General features: G+C 39.0%; 1 protein-coding gene across 4 annotated transcripts in view; it reads right to left on the bottom strand.

The window, feature by feature from the left end:
- KCNIP4 (potassium voltage-gated channel interacting protein 4) overlaps window positions 1-27,244 on the bottom strand; it is an 861,516-nt gene that overhangs the window by 443,612 nt on the left and 390,660 nt on the right. Inside the window, exon 1 of one of the 4 annotated variants that reach the window (XM_073342394.2) lies at window positions 6,884-7,133. The exons of the other annotated variants lie outside the window; for them this stretch is intronic. Coding sequence (XP_073198495.1) covers window positions 6,884-6,983 — 100 coding nt within the window. The 5' untranslated portion in view covers window positions 6,984-7,133. Of the gene's footprint in view, window positions 1-6,883; window positions 7,134-27,244 lie in introns of those variants that run through there. 4 annotated transcript variants of the gene reach the window in all.

Below are 27,244 nucleotides of genomic sequence, written 5' to 3'. Positions count from 1 at the left end.
GAGTGGCAGGTGGGAGACATACAGAAGAGTCTTAGCTTGTAACACCATCCTCTCAACATAATCAATAAAGCGCTATTTCTTTCATTTGTATCTGTTTGCTACATCATTTACTGTTAATGAAACAAGGAGGATAGCAATTGTCATTCATAACTGAATTCTCCCTGAGAAGAGCCACTACCTTTCTTTGGAAGGCACTAAACAGTAATTAGGACTCTCGCCAATGGGTTTAATTTTCATCTCATTAATTATAAACTGTACAAGGTTGTGCTCTGTTCCATACATTGTAAGTCAACCTTGCAAAATTCCACTTAAGGCCAATACATTTTTGAAGGATGAGTAAAAAAATATCAATATTAAAATCCTCACAATAGTAAGAGATAAACTGATTTAGTATGCATAACACCTGCTTTTTTGGTAAAGATGTCTGAATACAGTTTTCAAGTTACGAGTGCCCCCCAGAACAGGGCTACTTGGAAGCCTTTGAATAGATCTGGTATTATGGACACCTACTCAATCTCTGGACTATAGGCTACTTTAAGTGTGCTATTAAAATGATGGCACACACTGGATAAAAAGCAATCCAGATAGCTTGGTAAGCTGGGTGCAAGCAAACAATATGCATTTCAGTGCAGTCAAATGTGAAGTCACACACCTAGGAAAAAGAATGTACAATGTACTTACAAGAGGTGACTCAGACTTTGGGGTCATGGTGGATAATCAGCTGGATATGAGCTCCCACTGTGACTGAAAGGGCCAGTAGTATCCTTAGATGGATGAACAGTGGATAAGGAGAAATAGCCTCCATACTCTATTACCTCTGTTGAGCATCAGTGCCACTGGAATACTGTGTACAGTTCTAGTTTCCATAATTCAGGAAGGAGGTTGATAAAAACTGGAGAGGGTTCAAAGGAAAATTTGGAGCTATGAAAGTGATTAAAGGATTAGAAAACATGTCAGAGTGAAAGACAGCTAGTTAGTTACCTTAAAGAGAAGATTAAAGGGTGACTTGACAGTTTATAAGTACCTACATGGGAGGAAAAAACTGATGAGCTGTTTAATCTAGCAGACAAAGGTATAACAAAAGATCCAATGACTGGAATTGGAGCTAGATACATTCAGACGGGAAATAAGGCACACATTTTTAACAGTGACGATAATTAACCACTGGAATAGTTTACCAGGGCTTATGGTGGATTGTCCATCTATTAGAAGATGGGATGGGTTTTAAAAGATATCCTGTAGTTCAAACCCAAAATTAATTCAAGGAATCTCAATGCCTGTGTTATTCACGAGGTCTGACTAGTGGATCACAATGGTTCCTTGTGGCCCAAGAATTTATGAATAGTTAGCGTCAAGCAATTGGTATTACTCAATCAGTGTTGCTAGAACAATTTGTACAGTGGGGGTGCTGAGAGCCATTGAACCAAACTGAAAACCCTGTATATGATAGAAACCACTTCAAGGCAAGGGGTGCAGCAGCACCCACAGCACCCCTCGTTCCAGCACCTATGGGCACTATTATGTTAATTCAAAATACTTTTAGAAACTATAATTCTAGTAGTGAAAGAAAAAAAAATAGATTCTCCCAGTATCCACATGCATATGTGAAAGTTGTTATTGACAGTCTACATATCAGCTTGTGATGAAGTCTGTTTTAATGCCTTCCCATTACTTTTTGAAGATTAATTTTAAATATTTAGCTTTGTGAAAGGCATCAGGCTAACAGCACAGGAGCTTAATGTTCTTTATGTACCGTCAATTACATGACAATGGCTGTGTAAGTATCCTGATGTTTTTCTATCAGTGTGCATCATTTCTAATTGGCCAGCCCAGTCAATTATGGGTGACAGAGTGGTGCAGTCTCCATACATATTAAACCCTTGCAGTATTTGCCGAAGCCATCAACTGCAATATTTACCCATGTTTGAGATCTATGGATGTAGCGCACTAAAGAAATGCAGAGTATCATCTTCAAAAGTAGCAATTAGTCCCAGGAGCTAAGTTCTTCACTGGGCATTGAATTGAGGCCACTAACACATTTCACAAAGGCAATTGAACAGCTGTCAGAAAGTAATGACTCTCAGCCATTATGTTAGTCATAACAATGAGCTACAAGTTAAAGGATTATTATTAATTTCCTGGGTTACCTAGCCCCTCTTCTTACACTTTGCCCATTTCTAGTTTTCAGACATTGTACTCAGAACTTTATACCTCCATTGTGATAAATATCTGAAACGTACAGATGACCTATTCTTATTGTATATGGAACAAAGACAGTACAATTTTCCTTGACTGAATATATTAGATTTCCATCTACTTGCACTGCAGCTATTGAGTATTGTTAAGGGGTTTGCTTTAACAGCTATTGTTCAATTTCTCTTGAAAAATCTGAAGATATAATGTAGGAACTATTTCTAAGCGAGTAACCAAAAATACCAATTTTAAAATGTCCAAGATTCCCCCCCCCTTCCCTAATGACACATTCAGCTAGGTCTATTCACATTCTAATTTAGGACCGTATTTTAAAACATCCATGCATGCAACACCATCTGACATCAAGGAGAAGTTTACAGTATAATTCCTAAGAAATGCAAAATGGTGCACAACTCTGTGTTTGTTACAGGCTAGTGCTCATCAATAATAATTGTTTGATGTGACAATCCCCCACCACCACCACACACAGGACATCACAATGAAGCATGATTACGCTGAAGTTCCCAGCAGACTGCAGTTTGGGTCACAAAAACAGGTTTAATAGCTGCTGTTTTCAGAGCAGAACAAAAAAGCAGCCACAAGTAACTCAAGAGACTGTCATTACAAGTCACACATAGTGCTTGTTAAAAAGAAAGCACTAGGACATCACTCAGCAACACCCTATATATCCATGGTCATGCATGGTTTTCCAGCTGAAAGCAATTCATCAAAATACCCAGCATTAAGACTGGGTTAGAAACTTTGGCATATTACAGTGATCCAGTGGATTTATCTACATTATAATGATTTCAGCTGTAAAGTTCTGTGCAACCTACTGCTGCCACTCTCAGGGCTCATGAGGAAGTTTTTGAAACTATTACTGCTATCATGAAATTAACATTTTAGAGCCAGGGCAATTATAAGAAACAAACCATGTTTCAGTGCAACATTAACTACCCTTTATGCCAGCTTTTATGTCTTGGTGAATTTTATTAGTGTCAACTTATTGCTTTGAGCGGTATCTATTGCTATGTGTGTGTGTTCTCACTCCACATCAACCCTCAGTGTATAGTCTATTATTTATCTGACTGAACAGGGTCATTTCACAACCTTTTATTATACATTTAGTTTTAGAAAGGAGATTCAAATTCTGACAACATACTGTTAAGAGAAAACTATTTTAAATTTTTGTAACTGAGAAGGGGTTGATCTCTTTATAAGGCACATCAACTTTATTCTTACGTATTTGTTTTAAAAAGCTAGATTAGATCACCTGAACTTTAATAATTTACCCACAGTAATGAAAATGCAGAGAGAAAATATTTAAAACTTTCTGTACCAGGTTAATTTGACTAACTTGTACACAGATTACCACCTTTCATAAGAAAACTACAAACATTATGAAATATAAACTGATATTCTGACGACTGTTATACCTTAAGATTTTAGAATATTTTGATTTACTTGTTCTTCTCTAACAAGCCTGTCTCCCCTCTCCCCCAGAGGGTCATGGACAATTTATCAAGAACATCTCAAACTTCAATTTGTACCATAGTAAAACATTAAAATGTTTCCAATATTAGTGTATCAATACAGTAGATACTCACCTTTGAAAAACCACCAATAAGGTACACTTAAGCAGGACAGTAGGCACCTGTTCAATTCACAAGCAATTGAAGAGTCATTACAAGTATCAAGTTCTGTGATCTGTATAATTATACTGTTTTTCCCTTTAATATCAGTCATACATTTTTAAAAACACCTTTCCTTTTACTTTGGAAATACTCCTACTATAATCACAGCAGAATCTTTCAGCAACTGAGGATGATTGGAAAGGCCCATTCAAAATATCCAATTACTTGAGTGCAGCAGGTTGGAAAATAAAAAAATATTCTGATTCTGCCATTACAATACTTCATTTTTGCATACAAAAAGAACCGTAGTATTGAACTACATTTAATGCATAATGGCATGTATTCAAACATTGCATAGTAAATAAATACCACAATATTGAGAAAGATACTGAATAATGCATATATTTATATAGTTAAAGCTAAATCAGAATCCCGATTGAATAAATGGAATTTTGCAGTTGATTTAAATTGGGTAAGTATTTGATCCTTCTAGATTAAGTAGCTGATTGAATCACAAAATCACAAGATCCAAGCTTCCTCAAATTTGAGGGAGTTCAGATCCAAGGGTTGGTTTTGTTCCGTTCCATCTGGAGGAGCGAACTCTGAAGTTCAAATATGGTTCTGAACTTCAGAGTTAAAGGAGTGTTTGATTTGGTGTCCTAGTTTGGATCCATAATTATTGAATTTAAAAGTAACTTCCAGACAGATCTACAAAAAAAAATATCTGAGGACACAGAACAACTCTTGGTGTTGTGAAAAGAAAGCCTACAAATGTCAATCAAGGTGAGCTATTAGTTTTCCATATAACATGCAAGGAGATCTAAGTAGGAAAGTTGAATCCTGGAGCACAGAAAAGGGAAAGAGATGTCACCTAATGAAAGCTGAATCGATGCAATACCACAAAGAATAATATTTTAAGGACACCACCAACATTTTTAGAAAACCATATAAGCATCATGAATGGACTTGTAACGGTGTATGATTTAATTTTTTTTAAATGTTCTAAGAACTTTTCAGCACTTACACATGTAATGTATGTATCACAAAGGAGCATATGTGTGAGAGCACAGTTAAATAGATTTTATCAAAACCATCTCAGACAATTGTTTAAATCCCCCTAGTAATACTGCAAAAAAACAACGAACCACCACACTAATTTCTCTCTTGCTTCATTCAAAACCTTCATTTTCCAGGTCTGAGAAATATGCAGAGAGTAAAGCTGCAGCTCATGAATAAACCCAAGACATCCATTCATACTTTCTGTGTAAGCCCTGTTTTTGTGTATTTCATCATTTATAAATCTAATGAGCAATTTCAATAAAATATGCATTTATTCCATACATATTGTTGCCGATAGCACTTTGAATACCACGAAGCAATAAGTTTTATATTTTTTCCCTTATGATTTCAGCTGACATTCTAGAAAGCTTTGTTATAAGGGGTAAAAACCAAACAGATTGTGTGCATATGCAAATGGACAGTTCTCCTTGAACTCCAGAATTTTTTTAACAAAGTAGTCAGCTGTTCTACAAACCTATCTATCTATCTTTCTTACAGGAATTTTATAGACACTGGGAAGCAAGTCTACCCCCATAGTCTGTCTCCCAATTACCACCATTATATATAAAATAATAATTTTAAAAACACACCAATAGTGGATTTTACCGTAGAAACTCACTAGGGTACAACAGTTATACCTAAACAGACCATATAGAAATATACCAACTAAACAGACTGTAGATGAATATAATGGTAAAAGTTAAGTAGAAGTTGAGATAAATTTGTTAATTACAAAACTGAAATAAGACAAAAAACAGGTTCTAATAATATATTCAAAAGTATAAGGTCTCAGTTATGTATACCAATAATAATGCACTCTCATGGACTCTACAAACCATCCAAAACAAGCTTTAAACAAGAATACATCTGATAACATATCTGTGGGAAACACCATCGTTTTCAGGAGCTGTGATTAAGTCTACACATTTCTAAACATATATAGCATGAGAGAAAAAACAAACACAGTTTTCAGGGAACACTCTTAAAAAGATCATTTGAAGAAAAGAATGAGTTTCTCTAAAGGGTTACACACACAGGATTACTTTAAGCCTGGTCATAATGGCAAATATATTTTGCTGAGATTTGTTTTACTTGTTAGCCTATAAAACCATAATCTGCTCATAGACAGAGTTCCCAAATGTGTATAAGCACATGTATATTGTCTAAAATGCAGGCTTACGGGAATATTTAAGAAATAGATTATTTCAGCCAAAGACCTTGTAAAATTTTGGAAAATAATATCTGAATATTTGTGTACTACATTGCAGCCAGCTTCCTGGGTAGAGTAAAAACTTAAATGGAAAGAGTAACTATGCTTTAAGAACAAGATCACAATAATCAAATGGTTTACTAAGATGCATTCAGAAAAGCCATACTTAAGAAATGCAAGCACCTGATTTCCTTTGTTTACTGTTTTATATACAAACTTTATTGCTAATAAGGATAAGATACAATTGTCTACGATAAACAGCATCAAGCAATACAAACTTGCAAATAGAGTTGTTCATTTGAATCCAAGGATTGCAGTTATTTCCTCCAGACACATTGTTTTACTTTGATAATGAAGGATATTGTAATCAGATTGGCAAATATTATAAAATATGTATAGCTGGTTACAACAGTCCCAGCCCAGATGATGTTCTTATACAGATTATAAAAATATTTGCATGTTAACTATTTTGAAATCTGATTTGTGATCAAATATTACTACAACTATAGATTATAAACATGAATAAGGAGTTAAAATCTTAATGTCTTTGCTAAAGATCTAGTTTTATATTTGTACAGTACTTGAAAGTATTTTAATGCAATTTTTGCTGTAAAAAGAAAAACCATCACTACAACTTGTAATGTTTAAGCCACAAAGCTCCTGTTGTGCATGTCGATCTCTGGGTGACTCAGGTAGTATCTTACATCTAGTTTACAGGTGCCCCTTGCATTGTTACAAGAGATCATAACAAAAATATTTTAGAAGTCACTGAAATAAACTCCCTTACCTTCTACACCTGCTTCAATCAGCCCAAATTGTTCCAACACTTTGACAAAAAGCACAATCACGATCAAAACTGCTATCATTTCAAGCCCTTCCAAGTTCATGGTGAGAGGTCATGATCCGACCACAGCCACTGAGAAAAGTGCTCTCTGCCTGGCTTTGTAAAGCCATTAAACTACATTAAGAAGGCTACTGCAAGGGAAGGGGGGAAGAGAGAGAGAGAGAGAGAGAGTGAATACATCCTGTCTACACTAACAGAGGCCAGGAGTGGCAGACAGATAAACTCAGGCCTGTCAGGTTTATCTGTTTGCTCGTTATCACTCTTACACAGAAAGACAGGCATGCATGAAGTAAAGTGCCGATCACCCAAGGACCCAGGAGGTCACAGAGTAAATGTCCCCTGTAAAAATGACATGCCTAGAGTGACAGCTAGACATCTGGGAATATGCTGCTTCTTGTGCCAGTGCTGCTGGTACTGTAGCATTGTTGTGGATATTCAGTTGCCTAGGTAACAGAAGCTAACTAATATGTGGACTCACATTGGACACTACGGGACAAAAAGGCCTCATATCAAAATAAGAATGGGAACATGAAAATAATCAGAAGGATTTATTATTAAATCTGAATGGCTTGAAATGTGTATTTCTAGAAAACTAGTACTATATAGTCTCCTGCAAATTAATCAAATTGTAAACAGATATTGTAGCTTAAGACGACTTTTCAATTAGTTTCTCTTGTCAAAAAGAGAGCCTGAGGATTATGAATTCACTGCTCTACCTACCACGTATATTTATATTTTATTCCTGGAGTGTAGAGAGAGAGAATCATTTTTGTACTTTAAAAAACCAAGTACAAACCTGTTCCATTTTGTCTGTTTATCTTTTTCAGCTTTAGGTCCAACTTTGTGAGATTAAAGAAATTAAAAAGAAAAAAGATAAAGGGAGCATGAAGGGGGGAAGAGAAGACTTCACTAGCAAAGCTTTTAGTAAAAAAAAAGTTATTTATTTTTTATTTATTTATTTATTTTGAGATTTAGCTATACAAAGTATTTTCTACGTGGTCAGCAGCAACATAATACCAGTGTGTTAACCATAGGACAGAATTACAGTGCTTCCACAGCAAAAGATATGGTGGTCCATTTTTATTACATCTTACCATACTGGCATTGTCGCATACAGTATAACTTAAGCATGCATCAGAAAAACTTGGGGCTGTATTACAGCACCATGGGCAACAGTGCCTGGGCTGGAGCTGCAATAAATCTAAGCCTGCTGGGTGAAATCCCAGCTCCTGTTGAAGTCAATGGCAAAACTCCCATTGACTTCAGTGAGACCAGAATTTCATCCCTAGTTTAGACAGGATCAAGGATTTTTTAACATTTTGTTGTGAAAATGGTTAAGACAGGTAAACCGCTGTTAGCAACAGTATAAGAACTAGTGTATCACCAATGCAACTGCATTGATGGTGGCAAATTATATGATATGAGTACTAATTTTCTCTAATTTACACAAAGCCTGATGGTTTGATGAGCACATATCACCCTATGTTACTGCCTGACAAGTATTATCTGCTGGAGAAGAAGATCTCCTCTCCACCCTCAGAATGGTAAAGAGAAAAAAAAATTATGTGGAGAATCCCAAGGTACAGAGAGCTCCCTCTCAAAGGGAATTCACATGAGAGTCTCACTGGTTGTCTTAAAAAATGCTGCAAGGCTTAATGATTTTGCAAACCTTATCTTTGACTTTTCAAGCCACCTTTCCCCAAGTTATTTGTATATCCTTTCCCCACCCACCCTTTTTCTCAGGGCAGGTGCTTTTCTAAAGATGTTCCACTTATGCTAAAGTTTTCTTCTTCCAGGGCGCCCTACTAATGGACAAAGAGGTCACAGACTATCTTATTATCTTATAAGAGGTATCAACTATCTTATTATGGGTAGCACCTGAAAGCCCCAACCAAAATTGAGTCCATGTTGTGCTATCCATTGTACACAGGTATTAAGAGTCTTTGGCCTGAAGAGTTTTGTTGGTCTTGTCTAAAATTGATTGTAAAAATGGAAGAGATAAAGGAAGAATTATCCCCCATTTTACAGATGGGGATCTGAGGGACACAGCAGAAGGAGTGGTAGAGGGGCAAACATACAACAGGCTAGGCTGTTCACTTTTGAGACTCTTGCTAATTCAGCTACCTCTGTTACTTAAACTTATCCATTTGCATAAAAAGTATAGCGCACACACAACACAGGATGCAGTTTTTTAAAATATAAAAATCTGAAATCCAGTAATAGTTCTAGCTTTAAAAAAAGCTAACACAAAACCATTACACTACCAAATGTTTATCTGCAAAAAGAAAAAGAGGACTTGTGGCACCTTAGAGACTAACAAATTTATTTGAGCATAAGCTTTTGTGAGCTACAGAATGCATCTGATGAAGTGAGCTGTAGCTCACGAAAGCTTATGCTCAAATTTGTTAATCTCTAAAATGCCACAAGTCCTCCTTTTCTTTTTGCGGATACAGACTAACGCGGCTGTTACTCTGAAACCTGTCAAATGTTTATTTGTATCTTTAATCCTTTGTATTTTATTCTTAAGTAAATAGTTAAGAATTGCAAATAAAACATTAAATCCTCTGATGCAGTCAATCATTATGAGATTTAAGACTTTACTATGGGCCAAACCTTACTGTTTTTACTCACAGCCACCTGCTGCCAGCATACATGTTAGGAGCTACATCATCCAGAGATTTCCCCATCCTGGGAAATCTTCCACTCGCCCTTTCAGCCAGATTTAAAAAGCAACTTTCCATTGCAACCTGTTGTGAGAACAGCTTGATCATTTGCAAAACCACAGGCTTAATCCAGGCATATATTGCTTTAAATGGTTTATTAACTATCCTTTGGAAAAGCCTGTGCACCTGTAGTGATGAAGAGCTTATAACGGCATGCTATCACGTGAAAATGACACAACTGTGGGTGTACAGAAAGTAGACTGTGCCAGGGATGGTGTTAAAACAATTTTGGGGAAGAGGAATCTGTTTTACAACATGCTTTCATTTTGTCTGAGTGATACATAACTTCAAGTTTTGAGTTGTCAGTATGTTGCATAGTTATGGGAGGCTAGGTGTCCTCATGTGCTCTCAAGCCAATTAGTTAACCATGTCCCGCTGGGCCTTTTAGTGCACCGTGGCCCTTATTAACTGGAACCTCTTCCTAGTAAGTGCTATTGTATGGGTGCACTATGGCAAGGAGCTGAATTTGCCCCATACTCACACATAAAAGCAAAAATATATGAATTGCAGTCTCTACAACAGACATAATATAGGACACCAATGAAGAGCTGTTTGAAAGCCAAATTTCAAAGTGACTGAGAACAAGGGATCTAGCTTTAACTGGACTAAGCAAGCTATTTAAGAGCTCTGTAGCTGCCTTTGCTGCATCTCGACACAGTGTTAAAACATTTGCAAATAATGTATCTGCTATTCTTAATCTTCAGTAGTGCTGTGGTCCACACAAGGAGCTCTTTAATAGCCTTTTTAATAATTACAGAAGAAATACCACCCATACATTCACAGACTGCTGAACAAGTCATTTACACTTACCATTACAAAGACACAAATGAATAGATCCATACAGATGTGAAGTTACACATCTAAAATATTTAGAAATCAGCATACTGCTTCTGCGAAATATTTCTTTGACAGAACATCTAAAGCAGTAGGAAACTGAGCTTTTATTTATGCTTACCACACACACACACGCCTTAAGTTTGAAGCGGCAAACAGCTATCATATTATACACTTATCCAACAACCTTGGGGCTTGATCCTGCAAAGATTTAAGCATAGGAGTAACTTTAGTCACATGATTAGTCCCATTGAACTCAACTCTTTCCAGCCTTCACTGTCACCCAGCCCTGTATCCTGGGTGTCATATTTGATCTGGCTCTCTCTAGACCCACACATCTAGATCATGGCTAAATTTTGATGGCACAACACCCAAGATTCATCCTTTCCTCACAATCCACACACCTAATAAAACTTCAGTTCAGACCTCACTCATTTTCTCACAACTGGACTACTGTAACCTCTTCCTTTCTGTCCTTGAAAAATGCCATGTTGTTCTCCCCTCTTATAGCCATTCAAAATTGTGCTGTGAAAATCATCATTCTGGTTGTCAATCCAGCCATGTCACCACCTCCTTTCACATTTCTCTATATCAAACACCAAATACCGGTCTTCACTGTCAAGGCTGGTCATGACTTAGACCTGATTCCAGCCTTCTTTGCACATTAAGCAAGCCTTGCCTACAAGCACCTTTGCTCTCTCATGAAGCTCCTTCTACATGGGTTTAACATAAACAAAAAACCTACAAAACTGCCACTGTTATCCTCCTTAAAATCCCTCCTCTAAACTCTCCTCTATTGTAGAATCTATAAACTTCATGTCAATGCGCTGGCAGTTGGGTGCTACCACCACTGCTTGTTACGCTAATTGTAATCACATCACATCTGTTCTCTCATTTTATACTTTGATCATAAACTCATTGGGACAGGGTCCATCTTTTCATTATACATGTATACGGTGCCAAGAACAATGGGGCCCTGATCCATGATGGGAGGCTCTAGATGCTACTGAAGTATAAATAGGGTTGACCCCTAGAATTTTTCTATATTTTAGCTTGATAGTTTATGAAGAACTGATTTTAGATTACATGAAACTTAATTCAGTCATTTACCTCCCAAAAAGTGAGAAGTATTTTAACTTTTTATCTCCACCAAGTTTATTCCAAACTTAGGGTGCTATTATAAAATTAGTCATGCACTATGAGACTCAAAGTGCTGAACTTAACAGAAATACATACTATGGTATTCTTAGTTTGGTTATGCATTATTATCCTTTGTTATTATCAGAAATGCTGAGCATCTCTGAAACATTCCTGGTTATGTAGAACAAGGCTGGAGGAATAGAAGGTGGAATTTTAAAAGCACCTAAGGAGTTAGGAACACAAGGACTTGGACTTCTAACTCCCTCAGGTGCTTTTGAAAATCCCACTCATTGATAGTAAGTCTACCAACCACATTTTACTGGATTCATTGTGCAGTTTTATATGCTGTTATAGCAATACAGAGCCATTCTGGAGATGCTATGGTGTGAAGTCTCACAGAAAGTTGCTTCATGGCTTAATGGAGACCACAGTACAGGATGTGCCTAAAATGCTGAATGTTACCTAGGGTCACCTTAAAAAGCCTGGAACCAGTAAATGAAGGGCAAGTGGCATGAACTCATCCGTAACCCCCTTTCTTCCAAAAAAAATATATATTTTTTTTGGTTAGTTGTGACTTTGATTCTCTCTCTCAAAACATTCCCAGAGTAATTCCTGAAGCATTCATTGATACACCCACTGAAGACTGAAGAGTATCACACTAACATCACCTGATGAATATTTTCACCTAAACAAGTTTGTAGCAACACAAGACTTAATGTCCTGTGGTGGTAAATAAAACAAAGCAAAGCAAGCCCCCACCCAATCAAAATGTTAGGTTATACTAAAGAGATAGACAATAAAAATGAAAATATGTCATTCTACAGATCATTAATTATGCCCTCACTTTGAATACTGTGCCCCTTTCTCACCAACCCATCTTAAAAAGAAAGTATGAGGATCAAAAGAAGCACAATGAAAGTGATTAGAGATACTAAATGCAAATACTAAAAGAGTTTGGTTTCTCTAGTCCTGGCAGGAGAGGATTACCTGGGATCAGGACCGAAGAATATTAGATAATGAACAGAGAAGGTTAATTAGATGCTCCTATTTAACTTTTCCATACTACCAGAAAGAGACCAAATGGAATTAAGTGGCAACAAATTTAAGATAAAATGAAATATTCTATTTTGCACACACAATGCAGAGTCTTTGGAACTCACCTGTCACAAGATATTGTCAGTGCCAAAATTTAGAGAGTCTTAAATAAAGTAGACATGTATTTAGTAAAAATATCTACAGTCACCTTACTAGAAGAAGAATATATAAGCAATATAAATCCTCAAGGCTCAGATGGCTAGCAAAACCCTAAATGACAGGAGTTAGAGAAAAACTTGTGTTAATAGGCAGGTTATTACACACTTATGCCTTTTGAGGTTTATCGCTCCTCCTTCTGAAGCATCTGGCCCTGGCTACTGGTCTAGCTAGATCAATGGTCTGACTCAGCATGGCAGTTTCTATCTCTTACTCTGCTGGCAGACCTGCAGCAGGCCAGCACTGACCTCATGGCACTTACCAGCACAGCCAAAAGAGGAGTTAATACTTGGTGAGTGAGTGAGGGTGAGTGAAACCTACACAGTCAGGGATCTTATGGAATCCTGATTACAAGTGAAGGCTGTTCTTCCACAGCAGGACCCTCAGGGAGGATGATAGAGCAAGTCCGCATAATCTTTGGGCCGCTAGAATTTACATGGCTATCCCTCTTCCTAGTGCTTAAACATGACTCCTATAGCAGGGGTCACCAAAGTTAAGGACCCTCCAATCTTCAGAAGTTTGAGAACTGTAGCGTGCCTGTCGTGGCTCCGGGCTTCAGTCGGGGGGGAGGGGGTGTCATCTTGAGGCTGAAGCCCTGAGCCCCAGCAAGTGTGCCCTATGGGGCTGAAGCCCTGAATCCCTTCCCCACTGGGCAGAAGCCAGAAACAACACATGGAGGGAATGCCGTGTGCCCCCACAGATTTTTGCCAGGGTTTGCTGACCCCACTCAGTCACATGACACCGCAAGGCCCCGCCCTCCACGGCAGCTACTGGAGCTGGCAAGCTGGGTGTGGCAGCTGTGGGGAGAGACTGTGGCAAACAGCTGGGAGCTGCAGAAAGAGACATTGTTTTTGCTGCTGCCTCTCCCTGTGGAACTAAATCAGTGGCCCCTCCCTGCTGCTCCCAGCTGCCTCTCCATGCAGAGCTAACACATGGGTGCTGCAGGGAGGGGCCGCCGAGGGTAAGAGGGGGGACATGCGGGGGGGGCACAAACCTTTTAAATTGTAAATTTTAAATCCCACTACGAGCAGACACCAGTAGTCTCTGGCAGAAGCCCCTAGCCCCACCACAGGACAGAAGCCTCAAGCTCCTCCCTCCCAGCCTGGTAGGCGGAGAATGGGGGGAAGCACTGCTCCCTGAGCAAACAGCTGAGCTGCATGCTAACTGTAACACAGCCACATGTGGCTTGCAAGCCACAGTTTGAACACTCATGTCCCTACAGAAAAGCATATGGCGACTCAGAATTCAGTCATTGGGGATTTTCAGCAAGGATTACAGTGTCAACTTCCCCACAAGTCTAGGGGGAAGGCGAGGGAGGACACTTAAGAATTAAGAACCAGTTCTATAAAAATCTTATGACAAACAATAGAAGCTTAATTTCTACTACATAACAAGGCTACTTCATCAGCCATATACATCATCTTAATACAGATACACAGTTATACATAAATGTGAATTTTTCTTTGGTTTATACTTAAACAGGTTAGTCCCCACAAACACACCGTGAAAAGCAATGCAAAGTTTCAAAAGCTGAGCTGGAGTTCACCTGAGCTTCAGTTAGAATCTTTATCCACTGACTATTTAAAGTCCACAGAGTTAAAAGCACTGCAAAATAATCTTTCCTCCTCTTGCTTGCATTCCAGAAATCTATATCTGAAACCCAGGCAGACTCTCTCTACTCCTCTGCTGGACTATGGAGTCAGCGAACTAATTAGCTAACCAATCAGTACTAAGTATATAAGAGGAAAAAAAACAAAACTGAAAACAGCACCATATAAGTGACTCTTTCCCCACCATCACATTTAAATAAGAAAACGGTGAACCATACCGGCTAAAACCATTTAACTAAAAACAGTCTGGCTAAAAACATTCAAGGGATACTAATTAACATGAAAAGTTGGAAAAAAGGAAACAGGAGGGGGCAACTATAACTAACACTGCCAGTGCCTCCCTGCGTTAAAAAGTGAATAGGACTAACCTGCTGCAAATTGCTTCAGAGTTAGGGGAAAGCCACCTGCTTTCTGATCCTGTGGCTGAGCTTCTCCCAACCCATGCAGGTCACATGGCCTCGTGTGAAGCAGCAGCCCTAACTGCTGGCCCTCAATGGAATCTGTGAGCCCAGCAACAGGGAACCTATTGAGCATGCCCAGGGAACTACCCCACTCAATTCCAGAAGCTTCTGGGCATGGAATGCTAATTGTGCATCTGCTTAGCTGCCAGGACCCAGACAATTCCCTTCTCTCTCTAGCACTTTTAAAGAGTTATCTCCTCATTAGGCATGTGGGTTACATTTGCACCTGCCATCCCAGAATGGGTAACTAAGCCCTTGTCTACACTGGAGGGGAAGGGGGGGGCAAAATCAATCTAAGTTATGCAACTTCAGCTACGTGAATAACGCAGCTGAAGTTGATGTACTTAGATCGACTTACCACGGGGTCTTCACCACAGTGGGTCGACTGCTGCCGCTCCCCCGTCAACTCCGCCTGCGTCTCTCGCGACAGTGGAGTACAGGAGTCAACAGGAGAGTGCTTGGGGATCAATTTATTGCATCTAGACGCGACATGATAAAATCAGTCCCCGCTGGATCATTTACTATAAGGAGTTCAAAAGCATTTTGTGCTCAGCTATAAAGCAACTAAAAATAGTATTGAATTATAAATATCACTGAAGATTTGTGTTGATTAAAATTATATACATTGTCATGAAGACAGCAAGAATAGTGAAAGAGAGATTTTTAAATGTGAATATTGAAAATGTTCAGTGTTTTTTGCACCCCCAAAATTCATTTGGCTCCTAAGAAAAGACCAGGTTTGATAAGCTTTGCTTCTTTACGATTTACTGTCTCTCCTTAGATGTTGCAGAGGTCTTTTTTTTCCTCCAGGAACATCTGTAAAATTAGCCCTACAACAGTAATCTTAACAAAAAGAAGAAGAGTAGCCAAAGCCAGGGAGAAAATAGTCTGAAAAGAAAAATGGATCTTAACATATCTAGATGCCAGAAAACAGAATTTTCTGCATAATGATTGAGAAAAAGAAAAGTGAATAGCATACATCTTGTGAGTGAAATTCTCTTATCACTCTTTGGTCAACCTGCCTACAACACTTGCTGTCCAGATACCAACTTCTTGCTATGGCCAGATATCTGCCTTGATCTAGGTCAGCCTCCCCCATTTTCAAAATCAGTTTTCTCCAGTTACTTGATACCTACAATAGCCTTTTGATCTCACTGACTTTTCTAAGATATGGCCCATTGACGATACAAAGATCCTGAATGATATGATTATTCGTCATCTTTCAAAGGCTTAGGGACTAGGCTAACAGATCACATTTTGCAGACCACTCTGACAAGGCAATGGATGGGGCAGAAACATGCAAACAGATTGGCATTTTCCCTGGTACCAATCCCACCATGCTCATTTTCCAAGTTATCAGAGACAGAGGTCCAGACCATTTGTCACAATAAAATTGGTATTTGAATGTGAACATTTATTCTCAGTTTATACCCTACTCTGGTTATCAAAAGGGAGAAGATACCTCAAAGATAGGAAAATATTTGTTTTTTTGCTGTATTTTTATCCTTACAGACCAGTGTTTCCCAAACTTGGAATGCCACTTGTTTGGAGAAAGCCCTTGGCGGGCCCGACTGGTTTGTTTACCTGCCACATCCACAGGTTCGGCCGATCACGTTTCCCACTGGCCGCGGTTTGCTGTGCCTGGTCAATGGGGCCTGTGGGAAGCGGCACAGACTGAGGGACGTACTGGCCGACGCTTCCTGCAGCCCCCGTTGGCCAGGCACAGCAAACCAAGGCCAGTGGGAGCCGCAATCAGCCAAACCTGCAGTCGCAGCAGGTAAACAAACCGTCCGGGCCCGCCAGGGGCTTTCCCTAAACAAGCAGCATACCAAGTTTGGGAAACACTGCTCTAGACTGAAAGATTGTAAAGCTCCCTGTCAGCTTTATTAGTTAATGTTTATATCAATTGTAAACTTTTAGCAAAAAAAAAGTCTACATACAAATAAGATAGAACAGTTCCTTTAGTTCAGCTGATACAGCATGTGGATGACAGCCAGGCATTTTCCTTGTAATCCCTTATTAGCTCATTAATAGCTCACCACAGATAACAAGGGACTTTCATGGTAATCAACAGTAGGAGTCCCAAAAAATTCTAGCTCATACTTCCATGTGAACCAACAGGGGAGACTGAAACCAGACAGCATTCTATAAAGCCCAGCTTAAAAAACCAACAAGGAAGTCTAGAGTGCAGTATCCGTTGAACCGCCTGATACTTTGAGTCAAATATCAGCATGTGGTCAGGGTTCAGTTCCACTTCCCCAGAACACCACAGGCACCTATGCTTCAAAGAAATAACCTGCTTTTTCAGAGGGACTTTAACTATTAGGATCACAACAGCACCAGAGGGAGTCCAGATCAAACATCTTCACCAGTTCCTAGTGGCTGGCTACACAAAAATTCCTTGAATATAAAACAAAACCTAGACTGTAGGATTTAATTCCCATGTTTGCCCCTACAGATTCCCTGAGCTTGCCAGAGAACTATGACGCCCCTCCACTAGTAAGGCTGCACAGTTGTCTTTGTTCTAGTAGGTCAGACTCCCAAAGGCATTCAGGTTTCCCTCTCTGATCCCTGAGTCATACAAAGAACCCATCTGGGCCACAGTGCTGCAGTACTTCTGTGCAGGCAGACCTCATTGCAGTATCAAGACCCAGAGTTCTAGTTTCCCTGGAGTTCTCGTCTCAATATCCAGGCTGATGCTGCTTCACTTTATTATGGGAAGTGAAACATGGGTGCAACAGAGCAGTCAGCACCCCCAAAGGGTCTGTGCCAACCTTCACATAGTAAAATTTATCAGATATTGCATATGGAGTTGATGTAAGTAATAATAATATGGCCTTGCACTATCTGATGGCTGTTTGATCTATCAAAATTAGTTAACAGTTACAAGGTCAGGTGGCCACTTTGCATGCACCTCCCTCACACACACACCCACCTTTGTTAGCAGTCTCAGCAGAGGCACCCAAGGACAGGCAGGAAGACTACACTAACTTCTCAGCTCTGGAAGTGGTCTTTTCAGATTAGCGTTGAGGCACATTGGTGGGACAGTATGGAGAAGCCTGAACTGTTGGCATCTGTTACATGACTGAAGAGAAAACTTCATCCTACAGAACAGTGAGTCCTGCATCATTCCACAGCACTAAATTCACCAAAGCAAAATTTTAATTAATAGTAAAATCTGTCTTCATACACTTGTTTCTCCTCTTTTCTGTGAGATGTTTCTATTTTATCATCAGATTTTTACACTATTACACTTGTTGGGATTCTGTCAAAATTAATTCCTTCCCTTCAATAACCAGTTCATTTGCATTCCAAAAATGTAAATCTGAATCAGATTATTCACTCTAATTGGTTCTTTAGTTCTGATCATTCTAAACCTTTTGAAAGCAGCCTTTATTTAAAATTCAGATGTGTTGCACTTGAAAGATTAGGGTTTGATTTATATCATCTCTGGTTGGTTCTGGAATGTATGGAACAGAATATGCACATGTCTGGATGAGCCAGAACACTCTCTCAAAATGGTTTGTAATTCTCAGATGTTGAGAAATACAATAGTGCTGCCTTTGAGTTTGATTTACCTATAAATCTTAAAATAGTCTCAAAAGTGATTACATGCTTCAGAAAACTGTTTATAACCAGCATGAAGTCTGCCGACACATGGCAAGAATACGAGCACCTATTTTGAAGCCATTTTTCTGGCATTATATAAAAGCACCAGTGATGCTTCCTTTAAAAAAAAAAAATCCACATCTTGCCTTCAGTTCGTAGTCTGATGGAAATTTTGGTAGTTTTGGTTCAGACACTTTCTAAATCTAGCAAGCAGACTTATCTGACTGAGGAAGAGTGGGAAATAATTGAAAAAGCCTAGAAAAAAATTTCATTAAGGAGCTGGATGTAAGAAAGTGAAAATACACAGATATTTTTACTGTAAAACACTTTAGTGTCTCTGCCCCTCTTGAGGATTTCTCCATGCAGGAGAGAACACTTTGCTAGCTGGGTAAGTCAGCTTTAGGGCCGCTTTGCCAGGCAAAGCTTCTGCAGCATGGCTGAGAACCTGCCCCAAATTCAGTGATCCTTTAACATTGTGAGCTAATTAAATTTCATTGGTTACTCATTCACCCCTTTCTTCACTCTAACTCCTGCAAGTTCATTGCTTTCCTCAATAGCCCATTAACAGATGTGGTAATCAACACATACAGTCTCCATTTCTCAGTTGTATTATGGACCTGATATGCTGCAAAAACAAGTTTGCCACCGCTGCCACCCCTCTCCTTTCCTCCCATTTTACTTACCATTGCCATTATCAAAATAGTCAAGCTAGAAATAAGCTTTTAATTTTTTCCTTAATTTCCATGTTTCTTTTACCTTGAAGGTGAGCATGACCCTGGTTTTTGCACTCTTCCAGCTATATCATTTGACAGTAAAATTATTCTACTTGCACACCAGAGAAAAACTCTTCCCTCCAATGTTTTTACTCTTTGTTCTAGGTGAACAGCTTCACTTATATTCAAAAGCAGATAAACTATGAAACACTACCTTTCTCTGGCAGGATAACAGATCCACTGATCCACAGTAAAAGCTCTCCTTACTATCAAAGGGAGTTCTGTGCACAGAAAATAGCAATATTTGACCCCTGGTTTCAAGGGCATACACTGGCATTAACAAAAAGCTAAAGGGTAAATTGTTTTTATATTGCAGCATATTTTATTTGCACTTTACTAATCTGGGGTCACATTCACTCCAGGCAAAAGTTAGCACAACTCCACTGAAGATCGAGAACAATATATTTTAAAATCCTCTCTTTTACACCTGTTACCTCTTATAAATTATGAATGCACTAAGCACATTAGTAGTGGAGATTTACAAAACGTGGTCATGACCACAGCATACCTGTGATCCCCAACTGATCCTTGGAGCGACAGTTAGCCAACAAAAGCTACTGCAGCCTTCAGCCTGCCTTAGTATTAGACCAGCCCAAACTGAGTGGCTTCATGCCTATAGAATACAAAGGTGGCTTATAAAGTCATTGCCACACCCCTTTTCCTTCATGAGCTGTTCAGAAGGCTATTGAGAAAGAAAGACAATTGGAGCCATGGACTTTTCCTTCTCATGAATAAGGATTCTCGGTATGCTATTTTTGATACTAGGTTTGATGGAGAAGTATATTAGAAATTAAAGAACAAGACCTAAAGCAAAGAGATTTAAGCTCTATTTCTGGTCCAGTCACAGATTTAGGCCCTGATCCTACAAACATTTGTGTGTTTAGTTTTAGGTATGAAAGGAAGCCATGTCAGGTCGCTGGGATCATTTGTGCTTAAGGTTAAGCACCTGGGAAAGCGTTTGCAAGATGGATCAGGGCCTATGTGACAAACACAAGAATAACAGTAATTGTGTACTAATGATAATTGCTTTAGGCCCAGTTTATTAAGCCCAGTTTATTATCATTCATAACATTTAAGGCCAGAAGGGACTATTAAATCATGTAGTACAATCTTCGGTATATTACAAGGCTTTAAATTTTATTCAGGCACCCCTGTATTGAGCCCAATAACTTGTGTCTGAATACAGCACGTCTTGCAGAAAGGTATCCCATCTTGACTGAAGACATCAAGAAATAGAGAATCTACTATTTCCCTTGGCAGTTTGTTCCAATGGTTAATCCTCATCACTGTTAAAAAATGTATGCCTTATTTCCAATTTGAATTAGTCTGGCTTTGTCTTACAGCCAATCAGTTCTTGTTATGCCTTCCTCTGCTAGATTTAAGATCCCTTTCATATCCAGTATTTTCTTCCCATTATGGTCTTAGCACACTAATCAAGTCACTTCTCAATCTTCTTTGATGAGCTAAATAGATCTAAGTTCCTCACTGGAAGAGCTTTTCTCTGGCCCTCAAATTACTTTTATAGATCTTTTAAAACTCTAATTTTTCAACATTCTTTTAAAAGTGTTGACAGCAGACAGTAAACATTTTTCTATTACCTCACCAATGTCATATACAGAGGTAAAAGTCGCCTCACTGCTCCCTGTTTATACAATCAAGAACCGATTCCTGTGGAACCCCACTAGTAACATTTCCTATTTACAATTTTTTAGATTTGTCAGTTAGCCAGTCCTTAATCCTTTTAACATGTGCTTTATTGATATTGTATAGGGCTAACTTTTTAGGTGAAATAGTCATGTAGTACTAAGTCAAACGCTTTACATAGTTCTAATGTATTTAGACTTTTGTAGTTACTTATCAACCAAGCTTTTAATCTTCTCTAACAATGAAATCAAGTTTATTTGACAAAAGGCATTTTCCATAAACAGTGTTGACTGGCCTTAAATATATTAACATTCTTTAATTTTAGGTCAATTGACTCTTGTATAAGCTTTTCCATTATTTTGCCTAGGATTGATGTCGGCCAACTATCCTAGAGTTATCAGGGTCAATTTGCTTGCCCTTTTTAGCACTTTGGCACAGCATTAGCCCTCTTCCAATCTTTTGGAATTTCCCCAGTATTCCAAGATTTATTAAAAATTAAGACTAGTAGTCCAGCAATTTCCTCAGTCAGCTCTTTTAGGAGTCTTGGGTGCAATTTATCCAGGCTTGCTAATTTAAAAATGTTTATTTCTAACAGATGTTGTTTAACATACTCCTACTTTACTAATAGACTAGAAAGTATGTCATCCTCATATGATACGGGTATATCATCTTGTTTCTTTCCAAATACAGGATAGAAATATGTATTGCATATTTCTGCATCATTAATAATAATTGTACCAGTTCCACCTAATAGGCCTATACCACTGCTAGAATTTCTTTTCTTCCTTAAACTCCCTCCTTATAGTCCTCAGCCCTCCCAGCCATGGATTTTTTTCCCCGATTACTTTAGCTGCCCTTATCAATTTTCTGCATGTCATAACTTCAAATTTATATTGATTGTTATTTAAATCCACTTCTCCCCCATTGTTTAATATATTACATTTTCATTTCTAATTGCTGCCTTCATTTCACCACTGAACAAAAGTGAACTTTTAGCCAAATTTCCAAATTTGTTCTGTTGCTTAATTATGGAATCGTGGCTATTTGACCATCCAATAAACTCTTCTTAAAAAGCTCCCAATTTTCCATTTTTTTACCTAAAGTTTTCCTTCCACACAATTTCACTTAGCTTTCTTTACCTTTAATAAATTAGCCCTTTTGAAGTACCAAGCGTGTATCTGTGGGTATGTGAATATGCACATATGGATATTTTACTAGTTGTGACTGTCCCCTCTTTGCCCATATGGAGTTGTCAGGAAGGAGTTAAAATTCAGCCGGCAGAAAAGACAGAAACTGCTGAGAAGCAAGAACATAGTTTCTGTCGATACCTGATAATTTAGCTCAGCTTATATGGCCAATGCCCGCCCAGTAACTCAGCTCTTAGAACAGTGGTTCTCAACGGTGCTTGTTCAGGGAAAGCCCCTGGTGCGCCGGACCGGTTTGTTTACCTGCTGTGTCCGCAGGTTTGGCCGATTGCGGCTCCCACTGGCCGCAGTTCGCTGTGCCCGGCCAATGGGGGCTGTCAGAAGGGCAGTCAGTACGTCCTTCAGCCTGCGATATATTAATTGGCCTCTCAAGACCACATTAACCTTTTTGGAGCCTGTGTGGGGTCCATACCCCATCACACTCATATGCTGAAGTCCCCCATAACACCACAATGTTTCCTTCCACACATTACAGACAAATAGCTAAGGACATACAATACAATTTGAGATTTCCTGATACACAGTGACTTGGAAGTATTATTAGCATAAGAATTTTGCCTGTTCTTATGAAAAAAGTAAACAGACAATGTGTCCTTTCACCTTTAAAAGGTCTGTCAGATGGTCTCCTGTCATTTTGGTAATGCAGAGTGTGAAAAACCTTCTTTTTGCGAATACAGACTAACATGGCTGTTACTCTGAAACCTGAAAAACCTTTGTTTAACATTGCAAAAGATCTGTGTTACTCATTGCAAAAGATCTATGTTTAAAAAGAAAAGGAGTACTTGTGACACCTTAGAGACTAACCAATTTATTTGAGCATAAGCTTTCGATGAAGTGAGCTGTAGCTCACGAAAGCTCATGCTCAAATAAATTGGTTAGTCTCTAAAGGTGCCACAAGTACTCCTTTTCTTTTTGTGAATACAGACTAACACGGCTGCTACTCTGAAGCCTGTCTTTTTAATGACCAATACAAAGGTTTTAATGAAAGCAAAAAATATCTGCTATTATCTTTACTGGCAGTGTGTAACAAATGGGGCTCAGAATACTTCAGAGACATTAGAACAACATAAGATAATAAGAAATGTAATTTTTGAAATACCTCAATTGGCAACATGCACTAAAACAAGCATGACCTCTCTACTAGGTATTTTCCTCACCTATTGTTTCCCCTAACTGCCTCATCAACTTTTTGACAGATAAAATTGTTAGTCAAGCTATATATGCTGACCTACATTCAAAATGTCACCATGATCTGTATGATTCTTTGAACTTTAATATGGAGAATTTGCACTCATAAGCAACTATATTTTCTACAGTTTACATAAGAAGAGAAGCCAATGATCTGGGTAGGATGAGTGTTAGACTGTGCCAAACTGCTCAGGAATGAAAAGGGAGAAACTGGAGAAAAACATAACTGGAATTAAAAATACTTACCAAAGTACAAGAGGGTTGACTATGGAGCACCAGTGAGAGGCAAAATGGTCATATTAGGGCTGCATCTATTGAGCTTCTGGAGATGGGAGCGCACGAGCCCGCTCACATCTAAAGGCCCCATGTTAGGGTTGCTGCTGCCTGTCTCTGCCAAAGGCTGAGACCCCATAAAGGCATGCTGAGAAAAGAGTTCTTATAGGGCAATTTAACAGTGAGGAGAATCAATACTGACCAAGCAATAACAAAGGGAAGTGTTCCAAAGTAAGGGGCTGCTTTTGTGTATCATCACTCTACCACAAGTCATTCTTTTAACCCTGTTGAATTTTTAGTAGTGAACATTTACATCTTGCACTAGCTTATCTAGAGTGGAGGAATAAAGAAGAGACAATGATCTGAGCGTACACTTTGTTACTAAAAGGGTATATTACACGAACTTTGTCCTAAAATTTCATTTACCTAAAAGTACCTAGTATTTTGGAGAAATTTAATTTTCTACTATTTCTATTGTCTAAATATCTTACTGTAAAATGGTAAACCCTCATTCTGTATGCATTACTCTCTCACTATTTGTGCCCTGCTACTAAAAGGCTAGATTGCCAGGAAGCAAAGGGAGTACAACTGATAAACTGTGATCCACAGAAATGCTGCTTACATTGCCATCAGCATTGCTGGTATCACTGAATAACACGGCTTGAACACATTAGCTTGTGTTGCTTTAGAAACAGAAAAAAGGATCAGACTTGTCTCACGCACAGGTAGAGAAATGGGTTAGTTTCTCTATGCTGAGAGTATATTAAACACTTCACAGTGTAAAACAGAAAAAGTACTCGCCAATGGTTCTTCACAAGGAAGGTTTCTCTACTTGAGGACCATAAAGTACACACATGGGGACATAAAATATACTCATAGCAGGTGCCATCCTTGCCTTCCATGGGAAGGGCACTAAATCTAATTCTCAAGATGAGAAGCATATATCAACAAAAAGACCTTTTTAAATTGATCTCTCTGACACAGATCAATTTCACATCAAACAGTAAGGAGTAAGGCTCAACACTGCTGAAGGAACTGTAGGTGTGGGGAGGAAAGTTTTGAGGGTGGTGGCTCTAAGCCACTCTTCCATTCCCCGATCAGGCACCTGGCAGGGGCTGAAAAGGTCCCCAGAATAATTTAAAACAGCCTAAAGGCTACTGTAAATTAGTCTCATAGGGACTGGTACACCAGCTGGTGATCCTCACCCCCAGATACATCCTGTACTCTACTGGGCAGCAGTGGGAGGCCCAGAGCCAGCTATGCAGGTGTTATGACATTCAAGGATGGTCAGAGAAATCCCTGGATGCCCCTCTAGGGCAACATCCCTCATTAAGACAAAGCAGCTGGGCAGGGGTGAAGATCTGGCCATAACTCCTGAAAAATATTTAAGAAACACTTAACATAAAAAAAAGAAAAGGTAGCTTTATGTGATTAAAGATTAATACATATGGGGAATTTTGACTGTCATCTCTGCTTAATAGCCAAAGCTTACAGGCACTATATTAAATCAAAAAGTAAATACAGCACACACAGTGAAACTTAACCGACTTGAAAAGAGCCAGTTATCAGCTAGCCACCAATTGTGATCCAGTCCCACAAAGTTTTTAGTTTTGTTTTTTAGTCTTTGGGCCTAATTGTTTTGGTTTAAGTTACAGTAGAAATATTTTACTTCAGTATGTATATTGTTTCTAATTCTTCCAGGAAAATTCTTTAGCTTGCCACCTGCCCCCGCCCCCAAATAAAAAGGGCTAAATCTCAGATGTGATAGCACTTGATTTTTACTGTAAGAGGCATTAATACTTGTAAAAGGTCCTGGAGTGACAGCACTGGAAAGTGACTAACTTTTGCTACAAAGCAGACTTAGCATAGATGCCAGCAGTGCTGTATCTGTCCCTACCCTGTTCCACTACTGAGATTCAGCTTCAGTCATTTGAGGCACTGTGTGAGCAGATTTGCCAGTTATGCAGTGGTTCTCCAGTCATGTAGATACCTCTTCACAGGGCACTCGTCTGAAGTCACTAACATTTCTCATATAACTAATCAGCCAGTTGGTAACTACCTGTGGCTCATTACCAAACTGAGCAGAATTTGAAGCTAGGAAATCGTTGGACATTTCAATTTTAAGAATCATGAACACCCCAAAATATATGTGAGAATTTGAGAAATTCCTAGACCTTTAGATTTTAAGTGCAGAGGGAGCCATTGTGATCATTTTATCTGGCAATCTGCATAACCCAGACCATAGAACTTCACCTATTAATTCCTACATTGACACCAAGTGGTGGAGAATCCACCACAACCTTAGATAAATTGTTCTAATGGTTAATTACCTCACCGTTAAAAATGTGTGCCTTATTTCTAGTCTGAATTTGTTTATGTTTAGTTTCCACCTATGCAATTCAGACTGGTATCACATTTATGAGAGAATGCAGAGAAGACACAAATAATACACTGATTTAAATAATATTTTATTTATCTACAATCTAACAGCAGCTAAAACTCAAACAAGTGTGCAAAATTGAATCTGATGCAAAGAGGGGTTTGATGGCAGACATGTTTACAGCAGTTCTATATCATTTATCAGAAAATTATGCAGATTGGGAAGTATGTGATAAATAGATAGTGAGAAAAATAGTCATAGGACTAAAGGCTCCAAATGGAGCTTGACCTCTAAGAAATGCTAAACACCTGCTGCTCCTAGTGACAAGCCCTGGGAAAGGCAGGTGCTCAGCACCTTTCAGGATTAGGTCAACAATGAAGGGGAAAGATGAGAACTTTGCTTGCCAAACAGAGGAAGTTGCAAAACAGTACATGTTTAGCAATATAGGCTTGGAAGGCTGAGCTAATGGAAAAACACAAAAGAGCAGGAAAAGATAAAGATAGATAATGTTGAAATGAAACATGCAGGAGGCAAAGATAGGGAAAAGGGCTCCAAAATAAATAAATAAAAATACCACAGAAGGCTGGGCATGTGTGTAAATACTCGTGGAGTTTAAGACCAGAAGGGACCAGATCATCTAGTCTAACCTCCTGTATATCGCAGGCCACCAACAAGCACCTGCAGCTAAACTCAACAACCAAAATTAGACCAAAGTATTACCACCCATAGAAGACCAGACTGTTATGTGCCACAGGCAGAGACTAGAAGCAACGGAGGTGCATTGATGCCTGTAGCCCACAGAGTGGCAGGGAAACAATTGAGTGAGATATACCCAGATAATCAACCTGCATCTACATGCTGCAGAAAAAAAAAAAGGCGGGGGGGGGGAAGGGAAGCCCAAGATCACTGCCAGTGTGACCTGGGAAAAAATTCCTTCCTGACCCCACACATGGCAATCAGTTAGACCCTAAGCATGTGAGGAAGAACTAGCCAGCCAAGCACCTGAGAGAGAGAATGATCAGTGCCATCTCAGAGCTCTGGCTTTCTCCAGACTGTGTCCCATCTCCAGCTGTGAGTGCCCCTGATGCTTCAGAGGAAGGAGATTTTTTTTTAAATGAATGAATAAAAAAAAAAATACATGGGTTGGTGGGATATCCTTCCTGACCTCTGACAGTAGACAGCCGAAACCCTGCAGCATGAGCTTTTAGGAACA

Source organism: Lepidochelys kempii, chromosome 4 (assembly GCF_965140285.1).
Source record: "Lepidochelys kempii isolate rLepKem1 chromosome 4, rLepKem1.hap1, whole genome shotgun sequence".
NCBI classification, from domain to species: Eukaryota; Metazoa; Chordata; order Testudines; family Cheloniidae; genus Lepidochelys; species Lepidochelys kempii.
Note: the sequence above shows the minus strand (reverse complement) of the source record. Positions and strands in the feature narration are given on the sequence as shown.